The 27,441-nt window shown below is 36.5% G+C and overlaps 1 protein-coding gene across 1 annotated transcript; it reads left to right on the plus strand.

Moving 5' to 3' along the window:
• The first annotated feature begins 1,221 nt into the window (after window positions 1-1,221).
• LOC103757717 (vesicular inhibitory amino acid transporter) lies at window positions 1,222-27,208 on the plus strand. The gene is made up of 2 exons (XM_008923884.1): window positions 1,222-1,521; window positions 26,057-27,208. The coding sequence occupies exons 1-2, from the start codon at window positions 1,222-1,224 to the stop codon at window positions 27,206-27,208; spliced, it is 1,452 nt and encodes a 483-aa protein (XP_008922132.1).
• The last annotated feature ends 233 nt before the right edge of the window (window positions 27,209-27,441 follow it).

The raw sequence follows: 27,441 nt of genomic DNA on the forward strand, positions 1-27,441 counted from the left end.
AACAAGGCTGGCATGAATAATAGTTCATTTTGGAAGTGGGCAAGTCCTGAGAGTTACCAGTGAAACTGCAGTTGAGATATATATATATATACACATATCTATATATGTACATATATATTTAGTCAAAAAGTCAGTGATTTAGAATTCTTGTTCAGAAATAGAAAATTTTAAGTTTGTTTCAAGAATTCCCAAAATTTCTTCTAGCAGGTAGGACATGCTAGGGCAAGCAAGGACTGTAGCTGCTGTCACGTGCTACAAGGTCTACATGCAGACCTTTTGTAAGCAAACACTTCTTTTCAGCAGTGTTGTACCAGTTATTCAGTTGTTAATGTAGAAATATAGCTGTTAAAACCCAGTACTCTTCAGAAACAAAGAGAGAAGAGGAATGTAGGGCAGGAACTGGAAATAACAAAAGGAAATGGGCATAAATAATCCTATACCTGTGCAACCCAATGCTCTCTCTCTCTTGACCTTTTCTTCACAAATTCCATGGACCATGCCAGGAAGTAAGAGGATACTTTTGTAAACATTATTTTTAGGATTTTACAGTGTGACTAATAATAATATACCATTCACATCCATACAGTAAACATATAATCAAAACTCTATGTCTTTCTCCTAACTGTTGCTAGTAACTATGAATTACATATAGTTACAAACAAGTTACTTTTCTTTATCTTGCTGCTTTAAGCTCTTTTAAGAACATTTTTTAAGTTCTACTGACCTCTGTAGACACTAAAACACAGCAGAAAATCATCACATCTGGAAAAGTGAACTTGTTTACATGCATTTGCTTAGCAGTCAGTCTATCAACTCTAGTTTTTAATGATGCATTTTTTCCTTTTGGCAGAGCTATTTATTTGTATTAGAAACATGCATAATGCACAGGAAAATATTCTTGCAGCCACCTGTAGATGCTTCATGAATGACTGATCTAAATAGATGCCATAGGTAAAAGGAAATATTATTTGAATTGTAAATTGCAGGTTGCAGACTACTAAATCTAGCTGCATACTACTCTGGGCAGTATGTTAAAGATTGTGGAGATATTTCTTTAGCTGCCATTTGAAAAAAGCACAAATAAATGAACTATGGACAACAAACTCCATTTATCATAGCTACATTATCAAGACTAACCTAACAAAAGGAGTAACAAGGTACAACTGCTGAAAAAACATAAAGATGTAATAAAAAATTTTACTTTTAAGTTTGGTATTGAGGATGGCTCACCTGAAGCAGACTTTTTCATCTCTTTTCAACTGCTTAAGGGAAACACCGTCTCTCTTTTTGGGACTTATGAGGTTGGACAGCTGCCTAGACACTGATGAAGAACGTGTGAATTTTGCTAGAAGAGATGAACTGAACAGAGCTCACAGTGAGGAACCAGATGGACCCCTGAACTTTGAGCTTGATGTTTGTCACCAGGATCCAGAATACATGTTCCCAGCTCCCTTGCCACATGCCCAGGTCAAACTGATCACCAGCTGGGAAGCAGGATGGAATGTAACAAACGCCATTCAGGTAACCTTTTACTTCCCCTCTTATTAAACTCATCATCTGAAAAACATGATCATCACTTAGCCTGTTCTGTTTTACTTAACTACACCATTATTTTGCAGCATTCTAGAAGGTTTCTATGAATTTATTACTCACATATTTGAACCTTTCTGCATAAGATTAGCACTCTGAAAAAAAGAGTTCCAAAGGGGAAAATGATACATATGTTATCTAAAGTTTAAAAAATGTTTAAATTTTGTGAAATTGAAAAGGTGGTGATTGCACCTGTTTTGGAAGTGCAGGCATTATCTTTAATAAGTATATTTGAATTCAGTGACAGAGATGTTTGATAGAAGTGTGAGATAAACATCTAATAAAAAGAGGATGGTAAGAGCCAGACTGACGTCAGAAATAGATTTACTGACATGTAAGTTTGACTAGAAATAAATTGAAGCACGAAGCACAAGAAGTGTAATAATACTTGTCAATGTTAAAGAAAATAGTTAGGTTGAATAGACTGAAAACATTTGGTCCCAGCATTCTGTGTGGAATTATGTGTGGAGTATCTTTCTGAATCCTTAAATTTAGCACTAAATGTTTCAGAATCTTCTTCTTACTTTTCATGATTCATTTCCTTACATAATTCTATCGTTACCACTAACATTCTGCGTGACATGATGAGAATAAAGCAGTATCCACAGACACATCTAGTCCCAGTAACTTTTACTTAAATAATTTTTTATGCCACTTTAATTATAGAAGAATAATCTTTCTGGTATTACACAAGTCTGACTATGATGATGAACATTTGTTTACATATCCAGTTCATTCCTCAGCTCTGCAAAGGAGGAGAAAAAGGACATATTTCTAACCCTGCTGCATTTTCAAACATGAGCACCACCACATGAGAGCCAATGCAATAGCAGGGTACAGCAGCATATCATACTCTGAAAGTGTTCAACTGCGAATAAAAGTGTGAAGTCCTAAAATACCTCGACTGCATTCTAGTAACACATTTTATCTTCAGTCTCCCTCAGCAGCATCTAGACAGGACAGGAGTCTGGGATGAGAGCCCATTGTTTTCTCTGTGAGTTTTTCCTTTGATTCCACAGAAGCCAAGTTTTCATTCTGGAAGTCAATTTTGTCAGTGTTTGCTGTATGACCTTTTGGCAAGTCATGTTCTCTCACCCATTGTTTTCCTTTCTGAACAATGCCTCTGTAAATACAGCAAAGTGCCCAAAAAATCCCAAATATTGTTGTGTACACAAGTACTATTAATTATTAATATTATAGTTTTCAGTTAAAAAATAGACTGAAAACACAGTGTAAAAACACAATCAAAGATACAGTTGCCTGTTTAAAATGCGGGCGCATTCAAGCTAAACTATCCAATCAAATCAGTAACTATGGTCTTGGTCAAAACTCTCAGCATACTGAGTGGTGCATACCATTGCTCTCATTTGGTCAAATATTTTAGAAATCATCATTAAGAGAGCAGGTTGAAAACTGCAAAGCCCGAGATCTGCAGTTTCATTAGTAGCACAGCCAAAGGGTCCTAATGACACATTGCTAAACTGTGTGGATATGCAACCTCAAATGTGAATCTATGCACACATAGATTCTACGCATTTTTCCATTTCCCAAGACCTGGGATTGGGAGCAAGGCATTTGGTTTAGAAACAGGGGTAGAGAGCAGAGAAAGGGGAGGGGAAAGTCAGGAGAGGAGAGAGGAGAGAATATTGAATGGGCATCTGTCAGTAAAAAATAACAGTTTGAGGAAATTTTTATGAATAGCTTTGAAGAGAAAGTCTGAGTTGTGAGCAGAATGATTAAAACAATACAAACATTCTTGACTGGCGAAGACAGTCTATGCTAAAATGAGTTGTTTTGCCCTACCCAGAGGAGAGGACAGAAGTGTTTTGCATAGCAATTAGAGGTAAACATTTCAGCGGATTTCTGAAGTGTTCTAAACAGTTATTCTGGTGAATACAATTAGTCTAAAAGTGAAATTATTTCACAATCCAGATTTATTATGGGAACGATTAGATCTTTGGTCTCTGAAATCAAATGCAAGGGTTCTCTTATAGTGCTTTAAATATAAATATTTGCAAACAAACAAGAAGATATTTTTATTTTGTTCTCAACTTGAACTGCAAAAATGTGTGCTTCTGGTGAAGATATTTTATGTGTAAATGATTGCTTCAGACATTTAAGTTTCCAAGGAAACATGTTTCTTATTCCAACGCTGCACAGGCAAATAAAAACCTATGTTCAGTTAACCTGGGTAAGGATAGAGAACATAAAACTGAGTTAATTCTGATGGGAAAATGTACAGCATTATCTGGCAGAGTGATGCAAGATGCATTTGTTTGTATGTAGCAGCAAAAAGCAAAAAAATATATTTGTAATAGCTTGTACAGTAGTACTGGATAGATAAGCAAAGCAACAGCAACAAGGAAGAAGGTAGTTAAATTCTAATGGTAAAGCATTTCACAGCAGAACCAAAGGAAAAGAAAGACTATTTGCCAGCCACATATAGCAGGATTTTTGCAAACAGTGTCAGACTGGTAACCTGTCACTAGCGGGTTTCCACAGGACTTCATCTTAGGCCCTGTGCTCTTCAACATCTTCATAAATTACTTAGATGCTGGACTAAGCAAGTTCACAGTTGACACAAAACTAGGAGAAGCTGTTGACTCCCTCAAAGGCAGGGAGGCCCTGCAGAGACACTTCGACAAATTAGAGGACTGGGCAATCACCAGCCATATGAAGTTCAACAAGGGAAAATGATGGATTCTACACCTGGGATGGGGCAGCCCTGAGTGTTCATACAGACTGGGGAATGAGATATTGGAAAGCAGTGCCATGGAAAGGGACCTGGGAGTCAACAGCAAGTTGAATATGAGTCAGCAGTGCCATGGCGGCCAGGAGGGCCAACCGTGTCCTGGGGGGCATCAGGCAAAGCATCACCAGCTGGTTGAGGGAGGGGATTGTCCCACTCTGCTCTGCACTGGTGTGGCCTCACCTTGAATATTGTGTGCAGTTTTGGCAACTGCAATATAAGAAAGACACTAAGTTCTTAGAGAGTGTCCAAAGGAGGGCAATGAAGATGGTGAAGGACCTTAAGGGGAAGCTGTATGATGAGCAGCTGAGGGCACTTGGTCTTCCGTTCAGCCTGGAGAAGAGGATACTGAGGGGAGACGTCATTGCAGTCTTCAACTTCCTCGTGAGGGGAAGAGGAGGGGCAGGCACTGACCTCTTCTGTGTGGTGACCAGTGACAGGACCCAAGGGAATGACCTGATGTTGTGTCGGGGCAAGTTTAGGCTGGATGTTAGAAAAAGATTCTTCACCCAGAGTGTGGTTGGGTGCTGGAACAGGCTCCCCAGGGAAGTGGTCACAGCACCAAACCTGACAGAGTTCAAGAAACATTTGAACAATGCTCTCAGGCATATGGTGTGACTCTTAGGGATGGTCCTGTGCAAGGCCAGGAATTGGACTCGATGATCCTTGTGGTTCCCTTCCAACTCGGCATATTCAGTGATTCTGTTAAAGTAAAAGAAAAAGGCATTCAGTTTATAGTATCATGAAAGGGCACAAGAGAACACAGAATCGAGAAATAAACAACAGAGGGAGAGGAAGCGAAATAATGGCAAGAAGTGAAATAATATTAATCTCAGATGTAATTTATAACTCACCTTTGTGAATCAATCTCCACTTAGGTCTCAGAAGCACAAACAAGTTTAACAGTGAAAAAAAGTCAGACACTTTACCAGAAAGCACCAAATGTCTTTCATTTCATTATAATGCCTGTACAATCTTTAAAATACAGTTTTATATAATTACACAATTTTCTCCTGGATGTTTTGTAAAATATGATAAATCTGACTGGAAAGCAGCCCAGTAGAAAATGACTTAGGGGTGCTTGTTGACAACTGGCTGAACATGATCTAACAGTGTGCCCAACTGGCCAAGAAGGCCAATGGCATCTTGGGCTGTATCAGCAATAGTTTGGCCAGCAGGACCAGGACAGTGACTGCCCCTCTGTATTTGGCAGTGGTGAGGCTGCACCTTGAGTGCTGTGTCCAGCTCTGGTCCCTTCACTACAAGGATATCAAAGTGCTGAAGCATGTCCAGAGAAGGGAAACAGAGCTGGTGAAGGGTCTGGAGCATATGTCTTGTGAGGAGCAGGTGAGGGAGCAGGGGTTGTTTAGCCTGGAAAAAAGGAGGCTCAGGGAGACCTTATTGCTCTCTACAACCGTCTGAGTGGAGGTTGCACTGAGGTGGGGATTGGTCTCTTCTCCCAGGCAACTACTGACAGGACGAGAGGACATAACCTCAAGCAGGGGAGATTCAGGTTGGACATCAGGAACTATTTTTTTGTGGAAAGTGTTGTTAAGCATTGGAATGGACTGTTCAGTGGGGTGTTGGAGTCACGATCCTTGGAGGTGTTCGAGAGATGACTGGATGTGGCACTTAGTCTAAAGTTGGACTTGATGATCTTAAAGGTCTTTTCCAACCTAAATGATTCTGTGATTCTGTGAAATCATACTGAATGGGTAGTTTGATTCAATGCCTCTGATACCTAATATTGCCAACTTTCGTGTCCTGCATTTTTGAAAGAATTAAGTTGTACGAAGATTAGAAATATCTGCAGAAGAGGGAATTTTACAATTCCATTATCAGAATAACACAATATGGTGCTTGTCTATTGTGAGTGCTTCTAGGAAATACCATAATTCAATTAGTAGTATTAATAATTATTTTAAAATATGTCAGTAATAAATTACTAATTATTGCAGTAGTAATCATTATATTTATATTCTGTATATTGGACATTAATTTAGAAAAGACTAAACACTTCAATAATCATCACTTAAGGACTGAATATCCACATGTCCTTCATTGTGTGCCTTTATAGTCATATTTCCATACTGCCCTTCAATTCGGTTCATTTTAATTTATGTAAGTCTAAGAGATTCACTTGAAAATATCTCATAATTAATATTTATTACTCTATGATGTTTCCTCTGAGTTACCTGCCTTCATCTCCCTAATATAGACCAATCTTTAGAATTCTTGCTGAATATCCACAACTCTCAAATACTTAAGTGGAAAACATACTCATGCTGAGAATCAGAATTAGCAGACATGTCCCTAAAGATATAAAGGCAAACATCTTTTAAAGGTGTCTAAACACCCCTCACATTAAACTTTATTGAAAGTATTTTCTAAATATAAATATGTACGTGCTTATAAAGTGGGTCATTAGATGTATAACAGTATAAATAATCCTCGACCTTAAATAATTTAGTCACATTTAACTAAATAACCACTTGGATTTTGCAGTACTTGATCTTAAGTATTTATTTTCCAGACATAAGAACATAGGTTAATCCTTTCTTGTGTACCAAGCAGTAACTTTTTTGAATTTCATATTGAAGCTAAAGTCATATACATTGAAGCTGACGTCATACTCTGAACTAAATTATAGACATTGGAGGGAAATGAACTTCTGCATTTTATATCAAGATGTGGTACTGTGAATTAAAGGGAGATGCCCAGTGCTGATATCTAACCTAGGACCAGCAAGTAATATAAGTTGTCAAATGGAGCATCAAAAAATGACAGCATAAAGTAAAATTCCAAGACAGTAGGACTATTGTGGTGCGCATAAATATTCCAAGTATTATGATTTTAGCTGAAATGCACCTGCAGCACTGGCCAAATTTATTTTTAATGGGTTTGCAACCAGAAACCCATATGGCCACAACCCAGAGAAAAACTGGTTAGAACCATCTAAATTCAGGTCTGTTTTTCCTATGATAGAATGTCACTATTATGCAATGCAACTGATAAGAAGGAAGAAGGAGTCTTCTTAAGGAAGAAGACTCTGTAACTAATGTTTGTGCCTTTATTTTCTCTTTTGATTTTCTCTTGAGGGGAAAAAAATTCCAGATATACATCACTACTTTATATAACCTTTTATTTCATCTTAGACCATGCAGTAAATGTCTTTAGTTTTGTGCATATATCCATATAGTACAGAGAAGGCTGCATGAAGGATATATATCTTCTCTTTTCCCAACCCTACTTTTTATCACAAAAGCTTTCTGTCAAAAATGTGTTATCCTGCAACAAGAAAACTATATCTACTTCACAGAAATCTCTTTATTTGACATGTAAGTACTGTGCAGCCGACTGATTTTGAGTTAACTAACTGCTGTTCCCATAAATCTCATTAAAGAATGCACTGTATCAATCTGCTTTTTACTTGGTCAGTTGCAAACACTATAAAATCTTATGAAGCCAGAACTCCTAAACATAGAGAGGTGGCTCACCTAAAATTATTCCAAGAAGAAATATTTGGATTTTTCTCATGGGATTTAAGTTGCTGTTTCATCAGGTTTGAATTTTATGTTGTTCATCACATCATCTGGGCAATGAACAGGCAGAGGGAGCATTGAATGGATTTACATCAGCATATTCTACTTTAACTGTTACGAAAATGTTAGGAACGGCAAATCAGTTTTCCATAGCCCCTCTGTGTCAGATTTTGCCTCAAATAGAAACTGTGATATAACATAACTACTCCAAAAAGTTATTCTTTGGACATACAGATAGTCCCAACATACGGACAATTGGTTCAGAAAACACCATAATAGCTCATGGAGAATCCCAGAAAAAAGTACATGGGTCACACAAGTAACAGATCAAAATACTGCAATTCTTACAGCCTTCTAGGAGTTAAAATTACATACTAAAATATTTTTAGAAATTAAAACAGTCCTTAGATTATGCTAACCTACACCATGGGCTCGAAATTCCATCTCTTAACACATGAGTTGCGGGAAAGTTACAGGAAGTGTCTCTCTTTTCTCCTTCATAAATGATTCTAATAGCCTCAGTAGTTTGGCTAAAACTGACATACTTTATAAAATAATCTATTATATTGATATATTTTGAGTTAATTACCATGTGAGATAATTATCTCATGTGAGATGAGAGAGAAACATTCTAAAGTATAATGCTCAATAAACCCATGGAATTTAACATGCAACCTCAGCCTTAAATCTGAATACCTTGATTATACTGTGTAAGATATATATATTTTAAAATATTTATTCTTAACCAATACCTTATCTTAAATCTTTAATTTTTTTTTCACCTGAGTTTTACTGACATAGCTGTCTAATATTACATTCTTTTGATAATAGTAGCCAGAAGTGCTAGTGGGCTTAAAGAAATATGAATAATTCTGTTCAGAACCTCAACTTACATATAACCTTACATTTCAAGAAAGTATTTATTTGACACTTAATTTTTAGCAGTCAAATATCTATCATTTCCAACAACTTTAGCTGAAACTCTTCTTGTCTAGAATTTTTGAAAGCTGTATATTTAAAAGCCATCACAGTATCTTGAGTTTATTCCTAGAAACAGTAGCTAAGTCACTGCAATACACAGTATAATTATGCTTGATGTTCAGTTTGTCACAGTCTGGTCCAGAGAGTCTTGGAGAATTTGCAAGTGCCTGTTTCTTATAAGTGGGGACTTCTCATTGATTGTTCAGTTGTCATAAGTTGAAAATTGTTTCACCTGGAAAATCTTCCACTATTAAACTTTTAGAACAACTGTTTTATAGATGTGAGGCTGTAGTCCTCCTACACGAAGCAGCTGGTAGTAGAAATCTTCTGCACATAAAAGGACAAAAGAACTAGCAAGTAAGCATACAGTAGTGTGGCAAGTAAGCTGGGAGACACCAGCTCAACTCTTCTCCTTACAGTGGTGGTTTCTAGCTAGTAATAACATGAACTTGTGTTTTGGAATATGAGAGTTGTTTTGGCATGCTGCCAAATTCAGTCTACCAAGAGACAGCCTTAGTGAGGACATACAATCATAGAATCAAAGAAGACCTTGAGATGAAAAGGACCCAAAAGGTCCAGCTTCCTGCTCCTGTACCTGCAAGGTGCAGTGCATGGGCCTGCCTCCAACACTGACAGAACGCCTTGGGTGGATGCCCTGGAGGAGTCTGTCATATATCACCTACTTTATATCTCAGTCAGCTTAAGCGTGTCTCCATCCAACAGCTTTAAAATCCTAACATTCTTGAAAGGCCAGCTTCTATCAGTGGTGTTGCAAGAGCTTAATTGACAGTCTGTCAAGTGACAGAGGTATGATTTACATGCATATTAACATATATTTCCAAAAAGGGTGTGTCCATTTGCATTTCTCCTACAACACATCTAAAATAAATGGTATATATGAGCACCACAGAAACCTGGTCATTGTCCCTCATGCTCCCAGACCTCTTTTTTTTTCTTCATTTCATCATTAGGAAACCTTCAAAGCACCCAGGAGATGGCCTGCTCTGGGGGTGTTAATGTCCATAAAAAGGTTTTGCATTGGCATGTAGATAACTTAGAAGTACACACACTACACCACTCTATTTTTAATTTTAATTGCAATAATTTTTGAAAGAAAAAATGCATGAATTAATACATGCATGAAGTCCTGCATGAATTAATACATATGGTCGTGATCAGCTTCCTCTGTTCTGTACTGCTGTTTGTAACCAGGTACACACCAAATGCTGGCAATCTCTCCTGAATGTCTACCTCTCACCTTCCTCCCTGAGGTCATCACTTGCAGCAGACGTAGGTTCTTGGGTCTCCTACAGACACAGCTGATAGACACTGCATCCTTCACCATCCGTGGGAGTGTGGGACTGCAGCAGAGTGTGTTTTCCTGGACCAGTTCAAGTTCACATCTTATTTAGATCCCACAGCTGCTCTCATAAAATATTGGTCTGTCTTTTCAGCAGTCAATCAAAGCAGCTAAACAGAGCTCCTTGTCTTCCATCCAGTGTCTGCCCACAGCAACATTCCTTCACTGCCTGTGTAAATCCTTGTCCTTTCTACCATGCAGGCCTACCATCTGGCACCATCTTTCAGTCAGCCTCTTTCTAAATCCTACACTAAGTCTACGCCCAGCCCCCGCCTATTTTTGCTGTAAACCTAGTTTTTACTGTAAACTAATACACAGTCTCATTTACTAATCCACAAGGCTAAAACTCTGATCTGAGCACTAATGATTCCCCCTCTGGGTCAAGTAACACACTTTTCCCTGATTTTGCCAAGCTCACCCTGTGCCTACCCACCTGGAAATTGATGCAGTTTCATACCTAAATGTAAGCTGCTCATCTTTTCTATAATAATCTACCATTTTTTTTCCTGCATCTATTGACTCCAATCTCTCTTCTTCCAGTTACAATCCTATTGTCAATTTGTTAAATATTTAACAAGCATTCCTATGAATTTGTATGAGGATATTCCTCTGATACTCTTGGAAATATCCTTTTGATGAAAACTGCATAATTATAAGCTACATTGAAACCGCTTTTTCCTCACTCGACTCAGTTTCTGATATTGACTCAAGGTTTCCTTGACTCCCCTTTTTGCCTGTATTTGTTTCCTGTTATCTTACCCCTAGATTTTAAATTCTTTGGAGAAGAGGCCATCTCTCTGTGCTTTGTTTGCACAGTGCTTTGCACAATGGGATTCCATTCAAGGACTTTCAGGTGCTGCAATAATGAAAACAGTTTTGAAAGTAAGTCTCTAAATGTTTTCTATTTTACAGAAACTCTTTACAAAATAATGATTGTTTAAACATAGCCTGCAATAAGTCAGCTTGATATTTGATTCAGTTTCCTCCCTTTTCTCTTTATAGAATGGATTCTCCTTGCTGTTGAGACCTACTGTAGGGGCTGAGCACAAGATAAATTGGTAAACAAATGTGATAAGAGTACTGTTAGAATATTCAGCCATTAAAATGGGCATTCCATTGTAAAAATCCAGATGGTCAAGAAAGAGAATGACAAAACCATGATATCAAAGATAAATGGATAGTGGCATTATGAAAATTATACCCTTTGAAACAACAAATGTTACCAAAAACAAAGGATCAAAAATTGTCAGCTGCTTGAAAGTCATAATCACTTTATTCCATGGGATAACACAATGCACCACGATTTGTTGCAGAACAAGGATCTCTGGCTCCCTCACGTGAGGGGAATAGCTGATGTACTTTCCCACTGTACTAAAATGAAATTATTCTACCATAACTTTGGTGTCATGAATCCCTGAGAGCATTTTCAACAAGATGAATTAAAATAGATGGTGTCATTTCTTCTTCTTCTTTTTTTTTTTTTTTTTTTTAATTCATAGCAGGTCACACAGTATTTAAATACACTTATCAGACAACTTTGAATTTCTGTATCTATTATATTTGGCTACTTCATTGTTGTGATATTAGTTTTGACAGATACTTTTCAAAACAAAGCCCAATTTGCCTATTATAATTATTCCCCATCTTTCTGTGCCTGAGATAATTTGTACACTTGTTCCTGTCTATAGCCCTGCCAATGACCAGCTATCACTACTGGAAAACATTCTTCTTAAAAATATTCTTTCTGTCCCTATTCTTCAACTTATGAGGTACGTAACTTCAGCGAATTTGCTTTAATAAGCCATAGACATATAACTCCTTCCAGGATAACATTCCTCCCAAGACAGCAAGAACAGAGTGACAGGCAGCAGAAAGTAAAATATTTTGTCAGATGGTATTCCTTTCCTATTTTTTTCTAAACTTCCTTCACTTCTATTAGCAAATTTTCAGAAGGGAACTCATTTTTTTATGAAATGGAAGAGCGAGTCTTAGAGTTCATCAAGGAATAAAAATTGACAAGCTCAGCATTTGCAAGTGTTTATGAGAATTTAATGCTGAAAGTAAAGGACATCTGAATTACTATAATATACTAGTAGAATCAGAAATATTAATATTTCTCTAGCAGATTTTCTGTATGGTAAACTTTCTTCCACACAATCCATAGATGGTTAATCTACAGTTTACTTCAGTGTGTGTAATTCCTGACAGCAGAAGATTTGCTGAAGCGGTACAAGCTCTATCTGAATGAGCAAATGGAGCTATTTGAGAAAATAAAAAACCCTAAACGCTGATTATACACAGTACTGAAGATGATATATTGTAACCTAGTTTTAGCACAGTAAGCTGTATAGAACATTTTACTCCTAAAGCTAAACAAAATTGTCTTCTATTTGCATGGATTCTCCCTCCTCACACACACCATGCTTCCTGGAAGACAATGTTTATCCGTATTCATGGCCAGTGGCACTAGTTTTGCCATATGTACAATATGTGTTACTAAATAGCTAACAAAAAAATTAAATTTAATATTTACTTCACAAAAACGTAAACATGAGTCAAAGTGAAGAAACGTTCACTGCAGCTCATACACACATATTCCACTATCTATATCAATTTCTCTCTGTCCAGTTCTTGAATTGACACAAATGGCAGCACCAATAGATTATGTTCTGTAATCTCTAGAACAAATAGTTTTGCTTTTTTTATGTTATTGATAGCAGAGGGAGTTTCAGCCTTTTCCTTTACTCTACATGGGTATTTCCATTCATGATAGGTTTTTTGTTGCTGTTTTCCCTCCAGAATCATATTTAATTCAGGTTAATTCCTCCCTGATAAGCAGAGAACTTTTTTTTAGTTTTAAAACCCATTCTAATTTGATTATTTCAAACTAAATCCAGGTATTTCAGAAATTATTAATAATCCTACTTAAGCTTGAAAAAATGTCAGTATGAGGATAAGAATGATAGGCCACATAGATAAAATCAATATATCTTATTTTTTTATAAGAAAGTTGTTTCTTTTTTTATTGGAAATTATCTTTTTTTGTTGTTATAGTGACTGTTAATTCTCTCCGTTTACTGTAACTTAATAAGTTGGCACTGAGATTTATTCTCACCACAATTTGAATCTGTTCTTTTGTCTCATTGTCTGCATGATTTCTGCAACTCCAAATGACATCTCCTCAGCCACCTTCCCTTAAGGGACTTGAAAATCTTCTAAGCTTTAATTGGGATCTGGAGTTTAAAATGAGTTCTCCACTCCAGTTCTTGTTGCCTTTACTTGCCTGCTGACTTTTTTTCACTTTTTCTGGGAAGCCAGCTGCTCTCTGAGCTCTTTCTTTTGTATTTTTTGTTGTTGTCATCTCAAGTTAAAATAAAAAACCTGCACAAAACTGTAGGCTTCCTTCTGCTGTTTGGTTGCGATTTTAGAGACTCTTTACTCTCTCCTAAGTTGTGAGAATCTGCCATTCCACCCCTGAAGGATTCCTTTCCTAATCAGAAAGGATAATCAGCTGCATAACACATACTTTCCCTCTAGCTTTCTACTTGTTCCTGTCTTATGCTTATAGTTAGGTATGTCTCATATCTAGTAATTTTTCCTCACAGACTCTTGCCCATTATATTCTCTTACCCCTTGTTTCTATCTCTTATGGGTCACAACCTCATGTTTTAAAGATCTTCAGTTTACCTAATGACACCTTTTTTCCCCTGTTCCTGCTTCCCCTGGTGCAGTCATATTCTCAAATTATCCACCTTCTTGCTTTTCCTTCGCTCTTTCAAGGCACTCACAGTCTCATGGCCTTTAAAGGAATTCACCTGACTCTACAGATGACAGAGAGAGAGAGACAGGCATCTCTAAGGGAGATTCACAAATCCTGAAACAAGTATCCTACGCTGTTGGAATGAGTAATCATTTGGTGATCCTTATTTCTATCCATCCTTTCCAGAGTTACCAGATTAGCTTTATTTTTTGCTATATTTAGATAGGAGAAGTTAGGAATACCATTCCTTGTAAGGGTACGTCAAAGCAAGGTAGATTTTTCATGTGTGTCTTTTCAGCTACTATGGGTACTCATTCATTGAATGTCCATTTTAGACAGAAAAATTGGGTGAAATTAACCCAATTCATAGATGCTAAGAAGGAATTATTTCCTTGAGAGCAAAAAAAGTAGTCAGTTTAGTAACTTCACTTCTAGCCAGCTGAGTTTTTGCTTAAAACTCATTAATTTCACCCCATGAATAATTTTTGATTTCATCTAAAAATTTGAATGTGAAAAATGAAAGCTATTTAGGAGAAAGGAACAGAAACTAAATGCAGTCTTGAAATAAATTGCTCAAGTATGAAATCACTACAGCTCTCAACATCGAAGTAAACAACCAGGAGAGATCCAATAAAGATGGGAAGTTTTCTTGCAGTATCAGAATGATTGAAGTTAAAAAAAAAAAAAGAAAGAAAATTATTTTTTAAATATACAAACTTTTACAGCCACTACTTAGCTAACTTTGTTTTAATAATGAAAGAAGTGTTTTTATCTTGATCAGACAGCTTTTCTATCTAAAAGTAAAGAATAAACCTGAGGTCTTTGTCAAAGGTCAAGGATAATCAAGATCCCTGGTTTGTTCCCTCACCTGTTGTTTCCAGACAACATCCTGTCTTTGAGTCTTTGCAGAGGAAATGCAGACTAAGAAAAAAAATTTTAAAAAATAAGAAGACGAAAATAAAGCAAACAAACAAAAAAACACTACAGAAAAGGAGTATTGCTTATTTTATAACTCCAGTACTTTTTTTTTATAGGTCAGGTAGAGGTTGAGAGCCATTGTGTCACAGGCTGTACAAACAGAATGAGAAATACCTCCTCAAGTAGTAATACTTCAAATATTTTACATCTAGAGACCTTAAAAAGACATTTTTGACATGCATTCTATATGCCATATGCCTGGTTACACAATGCATAACCATATTCAAAATTTATTTATTTTTTAAAAAGGAGAACTTACCTAAATTTGCTTTTCTGATAAGAGTCCAGAGCATGCCATAAAACTCAGTCACATTTCTTTTCTGATCTTTGTATTTTCTGTTTCTTATTAATTATGCACATTTGGGAATGTTTGTCTAATCTACTTGGAAATAGGGGAATTATTCTACCTTGTTGAACTTTAAGAATGATGTGATCTTTTATGTCATTATAGGAGAGAGACACTTCCATTATAGGCATTCATTTGCAACATCACCTTCATCTGTATTTCTCCATGATGAATTATCAGATAGTAAAATCACTTGCTACTTCTTTTATCCTGAAGGTAGAAGCCTCCAGGGGTGCCACTGAAGTTTAACTGAGGTTAAGAGAGGAAAAGCAGTAGAAATTTGTTGTCTATAACCAGCCTAATTGTCAGACAACAGCTTTTTTCACATATTTCAGAAGAATATAATATGATACTCTGTTTTAGTTTACCGATTCCTGAAGACCAAACAAATAGTAAGTATATCACTATTTATGTCTCTCATCCAGAGAGACTATATTCTCTCCAGGCAGTACTCTAAGACAAATTTCTCCTTTATACACTGAACTCTGGGAGTCATTATAGCTTGAGTAAGAGTCCACCTAAAATTGGTGGTTAGGTCTGTGCTGAGGAAAGAACAGGGTAATATTAACCAGGGGAGGATTCAGTCACCTTTTATTCTGCATGACAAATCCTATACCAGTGTTCAGAAAATATAACTCAGCTTCTAGAAGATGTAACCTGGATTCATTTTCAACTCTCAGAGGTGCATAAGGTTTTTTCCAATGCAAAGATCTTTGTAGTATGGGGTTGTTTTCTTCCATTTCCTCTTCATCATTGCTTCTTAAAAGTGACAAGAACTGTGTTTTGACCGACATTTAAGAACTCCTAACAATGCTTTCCCCCAGCCTCAGTTAGAACTTTCTATGCACTTTAACTCCTCCTTCTGTTATCTAAGTGCACACTCAAAGGAAATTCTTTGGCTCCCCACTGCTTTGCTTTGATTCTAGTCTCCCAAAGTCCACCCTCTGCCTCCCTTCAAGTTCTTTTGACCATATTTTCATGGGAACTCACTCTCATGTTCTTGTATTGGAAGTTTTGAGTGCTTGCCTGCCTTCAGGTGAAAACCTGACAATCTGTGATGAGCTATAATGAGAGAAATGGGTAAGCAACCAGGAAGTCCATGTTGTTTGCCACTTTTAGAATAATATTTGTTTTAGTTTAAACTGCCTTGCTTTTTCCATCTCTCTTTCCTCTCAGCTGCATAACACATAATAAAGCGCCCTCATTCTTTTATGAAAGCCTGCTTTTTCCTTTGGGACCAAGCAAAATAATGTTTTCTTAAAAGGTAATTTGCTTGGGAGATTTTCTTGGTATGATTCAGTGCATTTTTGCAGATAGCTCTGGATTTATGCAAACTAACATTTCCCATTGAACCATTCAGAATTAAGCATTGAGTATATTATTTTGGTTTTAGAACAAATATTTAAACCAATAGCAAAGCCAATGAGATCAGCTGTCACACTCAATAGAAGTAATTCCTTTTTTTTTTTTTGTGAGGCAGTTTCTTTCCTCTTTTCACTTTCCTAAGTTTTAGGAGATCCTTAGGACTAATCTGACCACTAAAAGTAGAATGAAATCAGTGGTTTCTGTGAGTCAAATGGAGACATACATTTTGCAGTGCAGACCATGCAGCTTCTTTACTTGCTTATCTTATCACAGTACCTCCTGAGCAGTCTATCTGCCTTATCATCTGCTTTTGGTATCTGAAGGATTGACAGGTAAACACTTCTAAAGTTTCTGTCAGTGTATGGGGTGAATGAAGGCATTAATCACAGAATAAACACCTTAGTCACCATCCTCCCTGCAGCTGAAACAGGATTGGCACTGGCAGAGAGAAAGAATGAGAAAAATCAGGAAAAACAAGATTGCTGGGGTCTAATTCAACCATCCCTGAAGTTAAAGGAAGATTTTTTGCTGATATTAGAGGAAATGGATCTGCTGCTAAGGTCATACAGGCCAGAGACAATATTTGAAGTTTTCCACAGAACAACTTGTAGTATTTTTGAATTCAAACTCAGCTGAGCTATGAACAAACTGCAAAGTGAGTGGGAAAGTAGATGAATTCTTTTCCTGACATCTGTAGAGCACTGCCAGGAGTTTGGGTAACCTCCTAGGGAAATGGAAATTCTTACTGCTGAGAAGAAATAGGATGTTACTGATATTGCAAATATATGGTGGGATGACCTATGCACCCGAAGTTTAAAAATAATTAGATAAAGCATATTTACAAAAAAGAGTAGGCAAAAGAAGTGAGGGTGGCACTCCATGTTAGACAGCTAATAATCTGTGTTAGAGCTGTTGTCTGAAGAGAAAAATTGTATTGTCCTTGGTGACTCCAGTTTTAAAGACCTATGCTGGGCATTGTATGCAGTATGTTGTAAAACATCACTGAAGTTTCTAAAAATGATAGATGATAATTATCTGACACAAAAGGTACTGAACCTAGCATAAGGTAATTCAACTTTGAGCCTCATTATGTTGAATAAAGAGGAATGAATTGGAGGATCTAATTACATTCATTATGGGAAAACAGAGGACAGTAGTATTTGGTACTTCTAAAGAGTGAATTTTTCAAACCTGGAGAAAATTATGAGAGATAATTGATTAGAAAGAATAAGTGCAGATAGCCAATTGTGAAAGCAACTTTAAAGTTTAACAAGAATTTATGACATGTTCAAAAGCAACATCTCACAACTGTGAAAGACTATATAAATGTTTTAAAACCCCCTCCTACTTCAGGAGTGAAGTAAATGTAGCAATTAAAATTAAATATATATATGTATATATATAAAAGGGAGAAACAAAAGGTGAGAGTAATAATAGTAAATCATAAATAAGGACCGGTAGAAAAGAGAATGCAAAGGCGCTAGGAGGAAAGTGCATCTCTCAGGAATTCGAACAATAAGAAAAAAATTTTTAGGAATTAGAAAAAAAAAGACTATGTTTAGTCTGAAAATTTTAAACAGAAATACTAATCATGGTAACAGTTAAGTATAAATGGAAGTGTGGGTCTGTGTATGTGACTGTGTATGCTCATCTAAAAGCACCAGCAGAAACAGTAGGACGAAGTTAAAAGGGAAGGTGTGAGTTAACTGCTACAGAGCACCATATAAGTGATTTCATTCAAATGAAGAGGTAGAAAAACTCACCTATAGATAAGTGTTAAGGGAATGAAGTAGAGAACAGTATTTATGCAGATAAGACAAACAACACCACTGAGAAAGTCAGGAATTTTGCCTAATATTTATGAGAGCTGAGATAAAATAATGAGGCAAAATATCCAAAACTGCATCCATTCCAGAAGAGTATAGAAGGTAAATAAAAAAATCCATTTGTCATCATTAGCCAAGATGAACACCAGAGACATAGTGAGCACTGGACTGACGACACCCCTTATTGCACACAAACGATCCTGACCAAGCCACTAAGACAAAAACCCTAGAGTATGTGGATGTGAGAATGTGAAAAGTTAACTTAGAGATTTTCTAGTGTGAGGCCACCTTCATCTTCTCTGGGAAATCTCACTGAATTTTGCTACATTGATTTTCTGCTTTTCCAGCAGTGGATGAAGGTTCTAAAACTGTTCTTAACTGAAAAAGATATGCAGCTGTTCGTATGTTCGTATGTTGTTCCTGTAAAGAACCAGGAGAATGTGCTCATAGCACAGGAGAAGAGGGTACCATTTTGTAATTTTTCAGGACAGATGTCATGCTATTCTCCATCAGACATTAAAAAGTTATGCCTGAATTCCTGTGCTGTGTGTGCACACTCCATTGTGTGGACACACATTGTATGCCCAGCAAGAGAAATGGACATTTCTGAAAGGAAATTCATCTCAGCTCTATTAATGGCCCATCTTAAGACAGGTGTGAATTACATATAAATTGAGATGCCTAATTTTTCCAAGCTTAGACTTAGACAATTAACTATGAGATAACCATAGTTGTTATTTAAAATGGATGTTAAAATGTATTTCAATAGTATTTTGAAAGCAGAATGCCCAGCAAGTTTTCACCTGGGAGACATAACAAAAGGTCTATCTGACCTGGTAATATTCTTCTTCAATTGCTATCACAAGTGGAATTTTCAAAAGTTTGTGAATATCATCTCAATATTTTAAAAGCCATATAAATACTGACTAGTGAAAACTGGCAAGAATGTTGAGAAAAAGAATGTAATTGTTAATACAGGTTTTAATTGATAGAGCATAAAAAGCTAGAAATATAATTAGTGTCAATCATTATGTTTTGGAGGAAGAGTCCTTACAGTCAGTATTAAACACACTTCATATAATCTTTTTATGACATTATAATTTAGGCAGTGAAAGATAAATAATATATTTACACTTCTAAAAGGAATTTTGACACTTTAATACACAACATGCTGATTTAAAAATTAAAGCAACAATACAGTACATCTTGAATGGATTAGCAACTGCCTAAGTGACAGGTTCCATAAAAGTAACTGTCAGTGTGGATCTATTGTCAAAGGAATGAGTTTCTAGTAGGGTTAGGAGGTTATCTAGTAGAATAAATGGCAGCTGGTCCAGTATTATTCAGTGTAGCCAACAGTGATTTGGAAAAAGATACAAAAGCACTGATGATCACAGTGGTGGTTAAGAAATGAAAAAGACCATGCAGGTCAGCAAGCACCTCTGTTAGCATGGCATAAGATTAAGGGATTTGCTATGTTTGTAATTTTGTACTTATAAAATTGTTTCTTTGTATAAATACCACAGCAACACAGGCTTGCATCTATTTGGGAAAATTATTTATTTTAAACGGCAACCAATGTTAAACAACATAATTAAATACTTCATGGAATTGTACTGAAAAACAGGGTTCTTGATTTTATCTCCCTACTCTTCCAAGAAGATTTATGAAGAATGCTTTCCAGTATAGTTTCCATGTCTAACCCATGTTCATGGCAAGGAATCAAATGCATAGTTGGGGAAAATAGCTAGACCTAAATTAACCACTCCACCGGAGTAACTACAGATGGTGATAAAGTCAGTCAGAGCTAATTTGGCAGTCTGGCGTATCAGCATGCATTCTATATATAGGAGAGTTGTACAAACTGAATAATTTTCAGTTAAATTCTTCTTCACTTCTTAATTTATTTTTCCATATGATTAAGTCTTAAGGGGAAATAATTTTCTCTCTTTTTTTTTTTTTAACTTTGCTTTTCACTCCATTTTATTTCATGGTCTTTTGGCATGCCTCAACTCTGACTGTGATTTGATCTTCTTTACTTTTTAATTACCTTTTAATTTGTTTTGGTTTTTTTCAAAATGTCATATTTCAGGTTAAAACAATTTATAATGTGAAATATTTTACTTGGGACTAAAAAGTCTTAAAACTGAATTTTGATTTTTTTTTATATTTTTCTCAGAGTGCTTGGCTGTGCTCATTTATCATTTTTCTAAATCCATTTTATTCCTTGGGGAGGTGCTTGCCCTGAGGTGAAGGAGTTTGATAGAGGTATGATAGCAGAATGCCCATTTTTTGCATTCAGCACTGATCCGGATGTCAGGTATTTTTAAATAAGCAACCAGTCTTGCTGGTATGAGAAATACACACATGTAGTATAAATATTTTAGTCAAACCATCAACAAAATATTTATTTTAATGTGCAGATGTAATTTGGAAATCCTGTTCTGCTTGTTGTTTTGTATTGTAGGTGGATTGGTGATTCCTGGTGGTACTTATCATACTTGGATGCTTCCTCTTGGGGATATTCTGACAAGGTGAATAGATAGCTGCTGTCAGAGCCTGATATTTTCTTACATGCCCTTTCCACTCTTATCCTTGTTAGTTGAGCTCTCAGTCCTTCCTTGGCCCAGCTGCCCATGACTAAGTCTGCTCTGGGTGTTTGACAAGGACCCCTACCTAGACACATATTTGCTCATTGACAAAGAACAGTCCACTTCCATCCATAGTCTAGGGGGAGAATTTGGGTTCCTTTCCTATACTGGGTGGAGGGAGTGATGGCAAATAACACAACCACTCAAGTTGCTCAGTGACAGAGGACTGTTTCAAAAAGTTCACCTCCTCTGTCCCCAGATATGTTGGTGCTTTTTCCCTATGCTATTCTATTTTCTAAACAGATGACCTTAAGGCAGCATATTTAGAGGTAATGTATTTGACTTTGCTCTAGAACAGTTGGAAATAAAACTGCTCCGACAGGAACACTTTCCAGACAGAACTGCTGAAACTAAAAGCTGAGAGGCAATTTCGGGAACAATTTAGAGCAATTTAGTTCCTTTTGCTGCTCATTTTTAACTGATGCCTCACTGCTAAGGCTGTCTATGCCATAATTTGGACATAAGAACACAGGATCAGAAGACTCAGTAAGAGCAAGTCCTGGGGCCAGACTGGACCCAATGTGCATTGACAAATGGTACAGGAATTACCTGAGTCCCTCTTCCACTAGCAAGGAATCAGTGAAATACCATCATGCTCTGTTTGCATTCTGTGTGCACTCACTTCTCATGAGAGGGGCACAACAGCCACTTTCAGAAACATTCATGAAAGCATTTCTCTCTGGAGGAGGAATTTTCCTCATCTGCAAGTCACTTTAAGCAATGCTCTAAGGTTGCTGAGGAGCCGCAAACCAGAGAATACAGGTTGATGCCTGTATCTGTTATGTTACATTGACAGCAAAATAAGAACTTACTAATGATATCTTTTCCTAAACTAAGCTATTCAAACTTGGCAATGTTCAGAAAATTTTCCCAACAGAAAGTATTGCTTTTGGAAAGGTAGGAACAGGAGAGCAAATGCAAACTAAGTTTTGAAGTCTGACAGTGTGACTTTTGTTCTTTGAGTTCTTGTGGCCATCACTAACATTTTTGGCTATTTTGTAGAAATTTGCCAATGTGCTGATGCATGAAACAACAACTTCCCCTCTCTTCTTTCTTCTTTCTTCTTTCTTCTTTCTTCTTTCTTCTTTCTTCTTTCTTCTTTCTTCTTTCTTCTTTCTTCTTTCTTCTTTCTTCTTTCTTCTTTCTTCTTCTTTCTTCTTTCTTCTTTCTTCTTTCTTCTTCTTTCTTCTTTCTTCTTCTTTCTTTCTTCTTTCTTCTTCTTTCTTCTTTCTTCTTTCTTCTTTCTTCTTTCTTCTTTCTTCTTTCTTCTTTCTTCTTTCTTCTTTCTTCTTTCTTTCTTCTTTCTTCTTTCTTCTTTCTTCTTTCTTCTTTCTTCTTTCTTCTTTCTTCTTTCTTCTTTCTTCTTTCTTCTTTCTTCTTTCTTCTTTCTTCTTTCTTCTTTCTTCTTTCTTCTTTCTCCTTCCTTCTTCCTTCTTTCTTCTTCCTTCTTCCTTCTTTCTTCTTTCTTCTTTCTTCTTTCTTCTTTCTTTTCTTCTTTTTTCTTTCTTCTTCTTCTTCTCCTTCTCCTCCTCCTTCTTCTCCTCATTATTAAATGGAGAAACCATTTCTGACAAGGCAGGAAAAACACTGTCATTTCACCACATATATACTTACTGCATTGGCATATTCAATGTTCTCCCATTTCTCTCAACTAACCATGCTCTATATCCAAAAAGCTGCAAAATCAGTTATGTCCACAATGTTTGCTTTCTATTAGTAATTGAGAGCTGAAGTTTACACACTCTGGGAAATAGACATCAAAGATGTCAGAAGCTTACAATTCCCGTAGAAATGTCCAATTTGTAAATACTAAAATCTAAACTTGAAATTGACAACCACTGATATATAATTTTAAGATTGAGTATATAGAGACAAAAATGGGTTTGTTTAATAAGGTCTGAATTCACAAGATGAAAAAAAAATAAGCCCCAAACCCCCCACTATCATCCTGTGGTCTGTGTTACATACTGAATTAAATTATTTGATGTGAACTACGGCAAGGAGATTTTAAAATTTAGAATTATGTTATGCTCTGATTAAATTAACAATTAAGCATGGAAAAGCAGACACCTGTGGTCAGGACTGTAAATGACTGTCTAAAGCAATAACCTCTCTCAAAGTCTTCTGTTTTGGTTTAGGTTGAGACTAGTTGTATAAATGTTAATAGACTAAATTCAGCAGGGGAGAAGCCATTGTGTGGGTAAGGCCCATGCTGACACTTACCTGCAGTTTAATTATACAGTGACCCTTTGGGTCAGCAGATACCATTTTAAGTCCCAGTTGCAGGTTAAGCAGCAAAATAATAATGCTGTGAGTATAGAACAAATGAGATAAGCTTTATACAGACTGCAAGGAACTGAGAAAACATCATTGTTCTTATGTTAATATGGAAGATGACTCTATGGTTTTATCTTCCTGATTTTTTCATAGACTTGGTTTATTTGTGATGCTTTTAAAATCTATCTGTTATGTCAATCTTCCCCAAGGATTGTTTTCATAGGAAAGAAACCAAATTCAGTTCTTTAGGCAGCTATCTAACTTGCCAGTCAGTGAAAGCCATGATTAAAAATGGCATATCAAAAACTGTTGTTACATATGTGCTACCTGCAGTCTGGAAACATCCAGATATCTAATCTTTTTATGAAAGTAGACTGTTAGATGGTAGAAATGGTACAATTTTGGACAATTCTGTGAAGTTCATGTACAAAAGAAATGCTAATTACACTTCAAGCTAATTGGGTCATGAGACCTGTATTAGAATGTAGCTAAGACATTGAGCGGAGAGATTTGGGTGCCTAAATACCACAAGCTGCACAGCTGAACATCCCAGCTTCTAAATGAAATAGCATATGTGACTTACATAAAACAAATGCTGTAAATGAAGTCATGGAAAACAATGAAGAAAATACCTAGTCAATAACTTTATTATTATATCAGTAATAATAACTGAAGTACTTCTATTTCAAAATATAAAGGCATAGACCTTTTTAAGTGAAATTTACTAAGGCATATATTTAATAAGATTTTTCCAGCTCTAAGTCAGCTAAAAGCTGAAGATATCTGCATCTAGAGTGAAACCTGGTAAATTAGGCAGTGATGCTCTTTCATATGATGGGCACTCCATTTTTCTCATTGACTTAGAGAAGAAACACTGCTCTGATTCAAGGACTTCAAATCTTTCTTTTCTGGTTAATGTTCATCTCACAATCTGCCTGAAAAGGATTGCTATTTTGTGTCTGGAAGAGAAGGATAATACTTTTTTTATACGTTAATGATTATTTAGTGTTTGAAAAATTGCCTCTCTTCAGAGTCCTCCTAATGGATCAGGTGTGGACGTACTTGTATCACTTAGAAGTGGGTGTTAGGTATAAGCCCTACAAAGCTGAGACAAGCACCCGCCTTCTTGATGGTCTCCCTCAGATCTGGGCTCCTACACTGCCTTCACAGAAACTGTTTGATGGGTATAAAACCTAAGAGAGTTGATAGAAAATACCAAAGGCAGTAGAATGCCTGAAACTCTGCTCCCCCACTCGGCCTTGTGCTCATGTTTGTAGATGGAAAAGTCTGAAATTAAGATGTAGACCACTCAACTCACCTCTTCTGCTTTGGCTGCAGTCAGTAGCATTGTCCACTCAATACGTGAGAGAAGAGTCCCCCCTTCTGTGAGGAGATCTGTTTCTGTCAGGGTTTTGCAGAGCAGATGGGGTTGCTCAGGTTTGGTCAGAAATAGAGTCTAGATGGGTTTGATGCAAATCAAGTCCTTCTGTCAGACCAGAATAGCAAACGTGAGCACAAATGCTCAGATTTCATCATGTTATGGGCGTGGTAAGAAATATTGAAGCAAAAATTTCTGCAGAACTAGTTAATTGTATTTTGTTTCCTCACTATCCTTCAGTCGTCATGAACAAAAATGCCTGACCAGTGTGACTAATGTGCATTTCTTAATTTCAGTTCTGTAGTATAAAAAGAGAAATGTCACCTTTCTTAAATTGGATCTTTTTATCAGTAACTATCATTCAAGGGTTTTTTGGGTTTTATTCTGATGGAAAAAACCACATAAAAGTGTAATTTGTCCTTTAATACAGAGAAGAAAGGGAGAAAAAGACAAAGAAATGCACACAGTGTTCTGCGAAACTAGAATGCCATGTTGTTGTTGATTTTTCCCACTGGATAAAACAAGTAAAACTATGTTCCTTTCAGAAACTGTTTAGAGAAAAAAAAAGTCTATATGTCTTGCATGTATTTTTAAACATCCAAAGAAGTTTACACTTCTAGACGAAGAAATCTAGAATCTCAGCTTCGAGAAAAATCACTTTAGCAGTGGACTTAGCAAGAGCAAAGGCCGCATGAGGAAAACAGAAGCTGCAGAGGAAACACAAGTTTAGTCTGAGGCACTCTAATGCCTTTTTCTCTCCAGAGGTCTGCTAACAACTTTTAGGCTAAAGACAACTGTAATTACTGGATCTATCTACATTGCTATTTTTAATTGGAATGAAACTCGCACAGATGATGCTACAGATGTTTAATTTTACTGATATTGAACCTGTTTCATTAGTATGTACGTTGACTGAATAACTAACTATGAACCTTCTTAAATGTGCTTCTAATCACATCAGCATTAAATATTAACTGGAAACCTGACTCTATCATTCAGTCACATTCTCTTTTTCCCAGCTTATCGTTACGTGTGCTTTGATAGAAGCAGTTATTTTTGCTGATAATTTCATTTCTCATAAATAAACACATTTCTCATGATTGTTACTTACTTAGCTGAATGTAGCAGTACTTACAGCATGCAGCTAGGTGAAAACAATGTTCAATGGAGGAGAGGTTTGGGAGTGCAGCTTCTAGTAAACATTTTGCCTCAGGAATTATGTGCTATCTTTTCTTTCTCTTTTTCATTTTCAGGGAATATTTGTCCTAGGATTGCCGTATGCTCTCCTCCACAGTGGATACAGTGGCCTACTTCTTATTGTCTTGGCTGCAGCATTATGCTGTTACACAGGCAAAATTCTAATTGTTTGCTTGTATGAAGAAAATGAAGATGGGCAACTGGTAAGAGTGAGAGACACGTATGAAGATATTGCAAATGCCTGCTGCAAAAAGCTGTCTCCCAAACTAGGCGGCATAATTGTCAATGTGACCCAAGTGGTGGAACTGATCATGACATGTATTTTGTATCTGATTGTTAGTGGGAACTTGCTGTCACAGAGTTTTCCATACATAGCACTGACTGAGAAAACTTGGTCTGTAATTGCATTTGTTACTCTGTTACCTTGTGTATTTATCAGAACTCTCAAAATTGTTTCCAAACTCAGCCAGCTTTGCTCCTTGGTTCACTTTGTTATCATCCTTGTAGTGATGACTTACTGTCTTACACAAATACACCAGTGGTCCTGGGCAAAATTCAGACTCTCCATTGAGTTTGAGGACTTCTTGGTCTCCGTAGGAGTGATTATTTTCAGTTACACTTCACAAATATTTCTTCCCACACTTGAAGGTAACATGAAAAACCCAGAGGAATTTAGGTGTATGCTGAATTGGACTCACTTTTTTGCCTGTGTCTTGAAAACAACCTTTGCACTGACTGCTTTCTTGACCTGGGGTGAAGAAACAAAGGAAGTTATTACAGACAACCTGCCATCATTTCTTAAAACATTTGTGAATTTATGTCTCTTAACCAAGGCTCTTCTTTCTTACCCTTTGCCCTTTTTTGCAGCCACAGAAATTGTGTATTCCTGTATTTCTAAAGGCAACCATTCCAATTACAGATCTCTATTACTTTCGCAGGGTGTAAGAGGCTCATTTCTCTTGTTAACTCTGCTGATGGCCATGTTTACACCACATTTTGCCCTGTTGATGGGTTTATCAGGCAGTGTAACAGGTGCTGCTATGACTTTTCTCCTTCCTTCTCTCTTCCATTTAAAACTTAAATGGAAAAAACTGTCCTTCTTAGAGAAATGTGCAGATATCTCTGTTTTTATTTTGGGCTTTCTTTGTAGCCTCGCAGGTATAGTTTGCTCAATAAAAGGTCTGCTTGAAGTATTTGGAGGAGTGTAAAAGATTTCCTGAAAGACAAATAAAGATCAAATCTTATTAGTACTTTTTACTCTGTTAGTCAGTATATAAGAAATTTTGTCACTAGGTAGAACTAAGTATGTGCTTAAAGATTTGCAGAATCAAGGCTTCAACCGGAAAAGTATGTGGTTCTAAGCAAATTGGAAAATAACCTTCAGAGCCAAAAAAGTACAAAACTAGGCCTCTTTAAAATCTTGAGAAGAAAGAAGATGTTG

The sequence above is a fragment of the Manacus vitellinus genome, unplaced genomic scaffold (assembly GCF_001715985.3).
Source record: "Manacus vitellinus isolate BGI_N305 unplaced genomic scaffold, ASM171598v3 scaffold_4_pilon, whole genome shotgun sequence".
NCBI lineage: Eukaryota > Metazoa > Chordata > Aves > Passeriformes > Pipridae > Manacus > Manacus vitellinus.